Here is an 11227-nt window from a genome sequence, read left to right as displayed (position 1 = left end):
GTACATACCAGTGTTGGGTTGCTCCCGGTTCACATCGGTTCGTAAGAACCGGTAGTAAAAATTTGTAGTAGTTCCGAGAACCGGTAATACATTGGCTGGCCACACCCCCAAATGGGTCCCCGGCCTGGTCGCCCCTCGCTTACCCTGCCCACCTCATCAGAGGATTTTTTTTTTCTTTTAAAAGCATTTTTTCTACAACCTCTTCGGCTGAAAAAATGCTTTTAAAAGTAAAAAAAAAAAGCCTCTGATGATCCCAGCTGAGTTGCCTGATCGGCAGAGGCTTTTCAAAGCATTGTTTTCTGCAACTTCTTAAGGTTATGGAAAAAATGCTTTTCAAAGTAAAAACAAAACAAGTTGGCCACGCCCACCCAGTCACATTACCCCACCACCACCAAACCACACCCACAAAATAAGCCACACCCACAGAACCGGTAGTAAAAAAAAATTTAAAACCCACCCCTAGTACATTTATTTATTTATTTATTTATTTATTTATTTATTTATTTATTTATTTATTTATTTATTTTTAAATTTGTATACCGCCTTTCTCCCTGAGGACTCAGGGCGGTGAACAGCCAAGTAAAAGCATAAACTACAAACATTAAAATACAATTAAAAAGATATATATAAATTTGGCCCCATGATTAAAAATAATAACAAACAATTAAAACCATTTTAAAAAGTTTTAGGTCAGCCTGGCTTGCTGGAAAAAGAAGGTTTTAAGGGCACGGCGGAAGGCACCAAGGTCTTGGATTCTCCTTATCTCTGGGGGCAGTTCATTCCAGAGGGTAGGTGCCCCCACAGAGAAGGCCCTCCCCCTGGGGGTCACCAGCCTACATTGTTTGGCTGATGGCACCCCGAGGAGGTACATACATATTTGACTGAATTTGTCTTTCCTCTCAGAAGTCTTTGAGGATTTGGCCTTTTTAGTCACACTAGATGCTGTTTTAGCACCTCTTTCCAGAGCACGATACCATAGTCTCTTGAGACTGAAGGATGCCAATGTCTTTGAGGATTATCTGTTTTTGGGAGGAATAGGGTATATTAATTTTTCAGCAAGCAGTTTTCCATATGATTTAATTAAGCTTTTCCACTGATAGTAACATAACAACTGGGTTATTATCAAAATATACATTAGAAGGAACACAGAACAAACTTTGAGATTCCTTGAAGATCGTTGACTGATTTCCCGACCCATTTAAAACCACTGATAAATTGACTTGTGCCAGTGAAGCTGATAATGACAGTCATTATGAAACTTTACATCATTCCCAATTAAATTGGGAGATGAATGATACCACCTGAGCAATTATTTTAATGGGCAATTCTTGGGGGCATGAAGCTTTAAATATACATAAAGAAGTTTTTCTTTGCCTAGATTAGAAAAAGAAGAGATAGCAAATTTAGGCTCAGGTAAAGCAACAAAAAAATTATAGGTGACATTGGAATATTTTAAAGAAACTTCAAAGATGCTTTTTCAAAAGGCAACTGGACTATTTCTCCCCACCATCCAGTCAGAACTGATGAAGCTTCTTGGAGGAGAAGTGAAACATCTTCTTCTATCTCAAACAAACAAACCAAAAAAACAGCCCACTTGCTTTTTGAAAAACCAACTATGAGACAATTATGACCTGGATGACTGAGAATATCCATAGACATTTTAAAGAAACCCATCCAAGTGACCATAATATGATTTATCCCTTCCTACAAGTAGTCATACTATTTTGGGTCTTGTTCTGACTTAGGCTTCCTTAGAAAGTAAACAGCACAAACTTAGTCCCGGCAAACCTCTTTAATTCATACGGCTGTAAATTACTTTCACTTACAGTCCGCAAGGTTTGATAAACTGACTTTCAGAGGAAGGTTATCAACACCAACCTATCTCATGTGGAACGCTGCCAAAAAGCTAATTTCCAGATTTCCAAACTTGGCAAAGAGTCACACACAGAATTTTAAAATCTTGAATCAATTCAATTCTTGAACTAATTGCTTTCTGCTAAAGGTCATGTCTCATTCGCTTCTCTTTTACGTCTTATGAGAGGGGCCAATCATCTCCAAGCCTTACTCTGAAGTCAACCCTGTTTCCTTAATTGTTCCTGTGCACACTGGGAACAGGCCCACGCTGTTCTTCTGCCTCGCTGATGTCAGACTCCGGAGACTCCGGAGGCAGCAGAGAATTACCAGATGGCCTTGGCCCCCTCTCTGCATCCGACTCAGAGTCATCATCCGAGCCTTCCCCAGACTCCAGGACTGGCCCACATTCCTCCCCAACCTCCTCACTGTCCGACTCTGCTGCCAGCTCTACTGGCCGCTGGTGGGCCACAACAGGCCTATGGTCAGTGAATAGAAACCATCTGGTTTTCTGAGTCACAGGTTCCTCATGATGTCTTGTCCCTCTCACCATTTGGGGACAGTCCAGCTTGTTCTGAATGTTTTCTTACAAGGCACTTTCAGCAGTTCATATACAGTAAATTGGTGGCATCTCATACATTTGGTAGTGAATGCAACCATTTTACTACCGCAATATGTGAAAAATTAGGAGCCTAAGGTTAGCCTCTTTGTGTGTTTCTATGTGAGGGGGACATTGATTTACTGATAATTGATTGATGATTGATTTGATTGATTGATTGATTTAGAGAACGTATATGGCCATAAATTTCATGTATGTAACTCTGAGCAATAGGCCACTCAGCCAAATTATAGACCTCAAGCACAGTTCCTCAATCCCCAAAAGCAAGCAGAAAGAGGTCTCTGCTCACAAACATGTTTGCTCCAGCAACATCTCTCCAGATATCACAGACATGACGATTAAGTCATCAGGTCAATCCTCCAGTGGCTCTCAAGGTGCTTCTGAAGGAACCAGCAGGGGCAAATCACAGAATAGATATATATCTCCAATATATTGTTCCCTGCTGAGGATCATTCCTCAAAACTGGTTGAAATGCTCCTCAACCATGATAGGGTCAATATGAGAACTGTTGCCATAAATTTGGGTTCTCAGAATTTTGTATTTATTTGCTGTTCATAGCATAAATATATATTTCTTGTGGGCTTTGTGCTAATATTTTTAGACTGTTGATCAGCCAATGCCTAGTCAATTCCAGAGCTGACAGATTCTCCCAGATTTCTCTATGTGAAACTAGCTACATTACTCCATACCTATGAAATATACAATGCCCATCATCTTGGAGTAATTATACAAGACCATTAGAATTCTGCTAAAACCTCATATCTAGTGGTCTTTTATATTACAAATGAAAAAGGAGCCTAATAATTAGGTATTAGACTAGGAGCATCCAGACATAAGGGAGGCTTAAGGTAATGGATCAGATCAATAAATGAGGCAAGACATATCCTGAAGACAGATCTCAACAAAGGTAGCATTTCTTTCACTCTCTATAGTATCCTGTTTGAATCAAGGCTGCTGGCAACAGCAATACAGGAGAAGCCAAATCAACAGGAATGTTGGGGATTATTGCGATTTTACTGTTTCCGGAATTGGCCATGAAGATCCAGCCTCTTAAGTGCACTGGAGATGAAGCCATTCAAATTCCACAGGAATGGTACGAGGATGGGGACCTTCTCATTGGTGGATTGGTGTCTCTTGTTCAATACATGTCTCCCAATGTTACTTTCAATAAACATCCTTCTGAGGAATCGGTTGACTTCCCATTGTAAGAAATCCCTCTCTTAGTTTATTTTAATCTAATTCTGCTCTTTTCTTTCAATCTCTGCAAAACAGAGAGGTTCCGTCATCATCTGTTAATGAATATAAATGTATCATGGACATATCCTTAACAGCAGCTTGTTATATAGGAATGATGTGTTAATTCAACATCCCCTTTTCTAATTAAACCAAAATCTGATAGACCAGGACAAGCAGATATTCTGTTGAGATCTGAAAACTCTTCCAACTTGGAGGAAAAACAACTGGACCTAATTCACCATCACCTAATCGGCACTATAATATTTATAGAGAGAGGCATTGAGTGTGGAATGAAAAATCATTTCCAAAACCTTGGGGTAACACTACTTATTAATACCATGTCTCTGTTTTTTCATGTATTGCTTAGAGGTTGGGGATCCACCTGTCCTATTTCAAAAAGATCCACAATCTTTGAAAGAAAAATGCAAAGCTAAAACACAAAACTTTACCAGTATAAATAGGGCCTCTTCTCTTCACCATCTCCTTTTAAGAGCAGAAAGAGTTCACCATGGAAGGAAAAATGAATTTCTAAAGATATGGCTATAGTCATCAGCTCTACTTCCTCGCCACTGAGTTCCCGCTTTAAGATAAATTTGGTCCACTCAACTTAGATTCTCATTAAAAAAAAATTGAACCCGTTCTATTTCTTCCAATTCGATAACCTGTCTTCTCTTCAGAGTTATCTTATTTAGTATTTAATGATTCCTACTATCCCTTATTTTGTTTCAGAATAGAATAGTATTCTTTATTGGCCAAGTGTGATTGGACACACAAGGAATTTGTCTTTGGTGCATTTCTCCAGTGAGTCCAAAATTGTACAGGTATCTGATGTTAAATACATCAGTAAATGTATTTTAATATTTAATTAAATATTTAATATTTAAAAGGATGATTTAAGGATACAATTAAATAATCCAGTTAATATAGGATATGAACCTTGAATCATAAAACTCTGAACTTCAGTGTAGTTCTCTTGTCAATAAGTCTTTCTCAGAGTATTTTTGTCACTGGATATGTCTTCCTTAGTATGTAATGCATAGCACAGTTCTCCTTTGAAACAAGTGACTTTTTTACAGTGTGGTAACCAAGTTCTACCAACACGTCTTGGCTTTAGCATTTGCCGTGAAGGAGATCAACAAGGATCCTGACATCTTGCCCAACATCACTCTTGGATTCCACATCTATGACAGCTACTCCAATGCACTAATGACTTATCGTACCACTCTGGACCTGCTTTTTAAGTTGCATAAAATTGTCCCCAACTATATTTGTGGGACCGAAAAGAAAGTGATGGGAATTATTGGAGGGATGAGTCCTGAAACATCCATACGCATGGCAGAAATTTTGCAGCTTTTCAAGATCCCACAGGTTGGAACCATAATTAAAGATCTCAAAATTAGGACAATCACACAGATTGTCTCTTTTCGAGTTCCCCTTCAACAAGCAACTTGATGGTCTATCAGTAGAGAGATGTAAAAAAAATTAGAGTAAAGGATGAATCCGTGTTTCTCTTCAGTATATCATGGCTTTCAGTAAGATGAATCGAGACATACAGAATTTTAGTTGTCTGAACCTGCAGATTTATGCTAGCTATCATTAACTGCCTCACTGATTTCAATTCATACTTTTTAAGCATAATGTGGGCAAACATTTGGATTTCATATTAAACATGGGGAGACAACATATAGAAGAAATTTTGACATAGGAAGCACTGAAAGACTTGATTCTTTAAATTCAAATACTCAAGTCATCTTCAAGAAAAAGAGATGAAGAGGATGGGGAGGAGGAGGAGAAGGAGAATAGACAGATAAGATAAGATTCAGAAAGGATATCTCCATTTTTGGGAGATCTCTAAGCCAAATCTATATTATTAAACAACTATATTTTGAAAAATAAAAACTGAATATATCCATCCATTCTCTTTCTCTGTCATTTTCCCTTTCTCTTATACCTCCTTTCATTTTTTTTTTTTTTTTTTAGATTTCATATGGCTCATTTCAATTGGCAGCGACTGATGAATCGCGTTTCCCGCCTTTTTATCGCATGGCCCCCGATGAAGCTCTCCAGTACGAGGGTTTAATCCAGCTCCTCCTGTACTTTGGATGGAAATGGGTAGGACTTGTCATTGTAGATGACAAACATGGAGAACATTTTCTACAAACTCTGGAACCCATGCTCTCTCAAAATAAAATCTGCTCCGAATTCACTGAAAGGGTTGACAGAAATTTACATTCTTCTGAAGGATTTGACTTGGTTGAACGTTGTCTGAGGCATATTACTTTGTTCACAGAGAAAACAGCAAATGCAGTTATTATACATGGAGAAAATACAGTCTTTACGTGGCTGGCCTCTATTCTACAAGGCACCCATTTTTATCTTCCAACGCCTTTGGATTCTTCACAGAAAATTTCCACACCAAAAATGTGGATCACAATGGCCCAAAATGATTTCACATTATATTCCTTACAAAGAGCTGTCGATATGCAAACATTCCATGGGGCAATTTCCTTCTCAATTAGCACAAGAGAACTTCCAGGTTTCCAACAATTTATACAGGCCGTCACCCCATCTGAGGCAAGTCAAGATGGCTTTATTAGAGATTTCTGGAGCCAAGCTTTTTGCTGTTCACCACCAAATAATGGTGTTTCTCAAGATGAGGAATGTACTGGAGAGGAAAGACTAGAGGACCTTATTGCACCCTTCTTTGAAACCAGCATACTTGGTCATAGTTACAGTATCTATAATGCAATCTATGCTGTGGCTCAAGCATTACGGGCTGCTCAAACAGTGAGGAATTATCAGAAGATACAAAAGGATCAAGGGCGATCAAAGATTGTAGAAGCCTGGCAGGTATGATTTTCCCCTTTCTCAATGCTCTTTTGAAATGTTCTCCTTGGTTACAACAGAGTGCCAAGACTTAGTGAGTCAACAGATCATTGTAGACCATCTATCTAAGCATCAGTGATGTTCATCTTTCTTCAAGATTAATACATTACAAATATTGACCCACTGAAGGTATTTTCTTTTGTCTACACATCTCAGCTTTTCCTCATTCTAATCAACAAAACTAGTCTTTAACATACTTTTGCCTTTCTACTTCTCTGTAAATTTTCTTCCAAAAGCTGCTTCTTTCTCTTTTTCCACTACCTCTCTGAATTGTCACTAAAAAAATCAACATCTACTAAAGAGATTTTAATTCATAAGGTGGACTATGGTTCAATATAATAACTAGTCTCTTTCAGTCTTTTATACTTCTTTATTCCCAGAGGGAAAAACACTCCAAATTTAAAAAGCGGTGTTGTTTGAAGCCATTTTGGAGGCTAATCTGTTTTCCTTTAAAATGCAGAGAAGAAGCAACCAAAAAAGTACAGAGAAGAGCAACCAGGATGATTAGGGGATTAAAGACTAAAACATATGAAACACGGTTGCAGGAAATGGGCATGGCTAGTCTAGTGAAGAGAAGGACCAGGGGAGACATGATAGCGGTGTTACTGCTTGAAAAGTATTTAGAAATTTAGACTTCCTATACTAGTCTATATTAATGTTCTATGTGTCAAGAGAATGGCTTAAATCAGTGCTTTTCAACCTTGTCAGGTTTAAAATTTCTGTGGACGTCAACTCCCAGAGTTCCCCAGTGGGTATGCTGACACAGGAATTCTGGGAATTGGTCCATACATCTTAGAATTGCCAAGATTGACAAACACTGGTTAGCAGATGAATGTCTCTGTAATCAGAGTGAGGTCTGTCTGATCATGTGAGTTACTAAAACCACTATATAAAGCCTTAGTAAGACCACACCTAGAATACTGCATCCACGTTTGGTCACCACACTATAAAAAAGATGTTGAGACTCTAGAAAGAGTGCAGAGAAGAGCAACCAAGATGATTAGAGGGCTGGAAGCTATAACTTACGATGAATGGTTGCAGGAACTGGGTATGGCTAATCTAGTGAAGAGAAGGACCTGGGGTGACATGATAGCAGTGTTCCAGTATTTGAGAGGAGGGTGAGAAACTATTTTCCAAGGCACCTGAAGTCCAGACAAGGAATAATGGATGGAAACTGAACAAGGAGAGATTCAATCTAGAAATAAGGAGAAATTTTCTGACACTAAGAACAATCAACCAATGGAACAGAAGTTGCCTTCGGAAGTTGTGGGAGCTTCATCACTGGAGGCTCTCAAGAAGAGATTGGACTGCCATTTGCCAGAAATAGTGTGAGGTCTTCTGCTTGGGTGGGGGGTTGGACTAGATGACCTACAACATCCCGTCCAACTCTGTTAATCTAATCTAATCTAAAACCTTTAACCCTTATACTTTTTCTTCTGCAAGCTCCACTCATTTCTACAGAGAATTTCCTTCAACAACAATGCTGGAGATGAAATTAAATTAAATGAAGGAGGAGCACTAGAAGATGGATTTGACATTGTAAATTTGGTTACTTTCCCAAACAACTCCTATATCAACATTCCAGTTGGAGAGATAGATCCACAAAGAGGAACCTTCCTTATTCATCAACACAAAATCCAGTGGCATCATGGATTCACTCAGGTACCATAACAATAATATGGGCTCTGAGAGGGAGATGGGTGATTTGAAATTGGATAGAAAGGTGATAGGTAGGTAGAGAAGAGACAGAGAGACAGAGAGACAGAGAGACAGAGAGACAGAGAGACAGAGAGAGAGACAGAGACAGAGACAGAGACAGAGACAGAGAGACAGAGAGAGACAGAGAGACAGAAACAGAGAGACAGAAAGAGAGACAGAGAGAGACAGAGAGACAGAGAGGGACTGAAACAGAGAGAGAGACAGACCCAGAGAGAGAGAGAGGCAGAGAGACAGATACAGAGACAGACGCTCAGATTCTGGTAACCTTTTGGAGGTTAAATTGTCTGTTACATGGCAGAAATTACTAGCAACAGTTGTTTTTATTCATTGCTTGTAAGACAAAAACGTAAGTAAAACATTGCTACTGACTTCTTTCTTTATTTGTGGACAGGTCCCTCCTCCCTCATTATGTAATGAGCCATGTCCTCTTGGAAAAAGAAAGAACAAGATCGAAGGGCTGAAGTTTTGCTGCTACACTTGTGCTCCCTGTCCAGGAAAAATGATATCCAGACAAATGGGTAAGATTCAAGGCATCCAATGGAACCAGCCTGTATCCCAGTTAACAAGAATCTCTTCAACGTTATTGCTCATTGTATTGAGGCATCACAGAGGAGGAAAATGAAGAGACAACAGTGATGTCCTCTACACCAGCAGTCTCCAACCTTTCCAGTTTGATGGACCGGCAGGGACATAGAGAGGATGGTTCTATGTCAATGGCTTGGGCACATGCAACTCTATTTTTGCAAGCACTATTTTTGCAAGCACTGTTCCTGTTCTCCTATACCCTAGTGCTACTGCACATTTTTCAGGATCTAATGTCTCAAACATCTCTTTTCTCTTTCCCACTAGTTGGCACAGTTTTACAAAGTGGGATATGCTATTCTCTTGCTCAGAAATGCTATAAAAACGAGTGCACTCCAAGAACATTGACATGCAGAAAAATCTAAATAGTCTTTCCTACAGTACTCATTTTTACAATCTAGCAATAGAATAGAATAGAACAGAACAGAACAGAACAGAACAGAACAGAACAGAACAGAATATGTTATTGCCAAGTGTTATAGCACTTAGACTTATATACCACTTTACAGTGTTTTACAGCCCTCTAAGCATTTTACAGAGTCAGCCTATTGCCCCAACAATTTGGGTCCTCATTTTACTGACCTCAGAAAGATGGATGGCGGAATTAACCTTGAGCCTGGTGGGATTTGAACTGCCAAATTGCAGGCAGCCAACAATCAGCAGAAGTAATCTGCAGTACTGCACTCTAACCACTGCGCCACCATGGCTCATCTAGGTTGAATAGAGAGTTACAAAAGGATATAGAAAAAACGTACATTGCAGGAAAATTCAGAAAAGAAATTCTGAAACTTCTGATTTTAAGCCTGTTCAGAAACTTTTTTCTTCTTTTCAGACATGGAGAATTGTGACCGTTGTCCAGAGGATCAATTTCCAAATCAAGCTCACGATGAGTGCATTCCAAAGACATTGCATTTCCTCTCCTTTGAAGAGCCACTGGGCATTACTCTGGTGTCTCTGTCTCTTCTTTTTTCCCTACTTACAACTTTGGTGTTTATAATCTTCATTAAGCAACGGGACACTCCCATTGTCAAAGCCAACAATCGCAACCTCACCTACCTTCTACTTATCTCCCTCTTTCTCTGTTTCCTCTGCTCATTTCTGTTCATTGGAAAGCCCAATAGGGCGACCTGCCTCCTCCGACAAACCAATTTCGGCATCATCTTCTCTATTGCGATCTCTTCTATATTGGCAAAAACCATCACAGTCATCATAGCATTCCTAGCATCAAAGCCAGGGAGCCTATTTCACAAATGGGTGGGGCAAAAGTTGGCCTATTCTATTATCTGGTTCTGTTCCTTCATTCAAGTAGTTATTTGTATTGTTTGGCTGAACACATCTCCCCCATTTCCACATTTAGACATGGAGACACTCTATGGAGAAATCATAGTCGAATGTCATGAAGGCTCCATCATCATGTTTTACTGTGTCTTGGGCTACATGGGCCTCTTGGCTCTTCTCAGCTTCACTGTGGCCTTCATAGCCAGGAAGTTGCCAGACAGTTTTAATGAAGCCAAGTTCATCACCTTCAGCATGTTGGTTTTCTGTAGTGTTTGGCTGACCTTTCTCCCCACCTACCTGAGCACCAAAGGGAAGTATGTGGTGGCTGTGGAGATCTTCTCTATCCTGTCTTCTGATGTTGGTTTACTGGGATGCATCTTCACTCCCAAAATCTATATAATTATACTGAGGCCTGAACTCAACACTAGAGAGCAATTAACGCATAAGAAATAAAAAAGGAACAAGATTCCATTTTCAATAAGCAAAATTACTTCAAATTGTGCTTGTGTGTGTGTGTCTGTATGTACATACCAGTGTTGGGTTGCTCCCGGTTCACATCGGTTCGTAAGAACTGGTAGTAAAAATTTGTAGTAGTTCTGAGAACCGGTAATACATTGGCTGGCCACACCCCCAAACCGGTCCCCAGCCCGGTCGCCCTCGCTTACCCCGCCCACCTCATCAGAAGCTGTTTTTTTTTTAACTTTTAAAAGCATTTTTTCTACAACCTCTTTGGCTGAAAAAATGCTTTTAAAAGTAAAAAAAAAAGCCTCTGATGATCCCATTGCTCAGCTGGGAACGTCAGAGGATTTTCAAAGTATTGTTTTCTGCAACTTCTTAAGATTGTAGAAAAAATGCTTTTAAACGTAAGAGAAAAAAGTTGGCCACACCCACCCAGTCACATTACCTCACCACCACCACCAAACCACACCCACAAAATAAGCCACGCCCACAGAACCGGTAGTAAAAAAATTTAGAACCCACCCCTGGTACATACATATTTGACTGAATTTGTCTTTCATCTCAGAATTCTTTGAGGATTTGGCCTTTTTAGTCACA

The 11227-nt window shown here is 39.5% G+C and overlaps 1 protein-coding gene across 1 annotated transcript; it reads left to right on the top strand.

Moving 5' to 3' along the window:
* The first annotated feature begins 3462 nt into the window (after nucleotides 1-3462).
* On the top strand, nucleotides 3463-10624 carry LOC139324639 (vomeronasal type-2 receptor 26-like). Its single transcript, XM_070954364.1, has 6 exons — nucleotides 3463-3674; nucleotides 4783-5074; nucleotides 5687-6556; nucleotides 8036-8254; nucleotides 8703-8829; nucleotides 9726-10624. The coding sequence occupies exons 1-6, from the start codon at nucleotides 3463-3465 to the stop codon at nucleotides 10622-10624; spliced, it is 2619 nt and encodes an 872-aa protein (XP_070810465.1).
* Nucleotides 10625-11227: the final 603 nt, after the last annotated feature.

The sequence above is a fragment of the Pituophis catenifer genome, unplaced genomic scaffold, assembly GCF_029215685.1.
Source record: "Pituophis catenifer annectens isolate HBS135680 unplaced genomic scaffold, rPitCat1.0.hap2 SCAF_15, whole genome shotgun sequence".
Lineage (NCBI taxonomy): Eukaryota > Metazoa > Chordata > Lepidosauria > Squamata > Colubridae > Pituophis > Pituophis catenifer.
The sequence above is the reverse complement of the archived record's forward strand: the minus strand, read 5'-3'. Positions and strand labels throughout refer to the sequence as shown.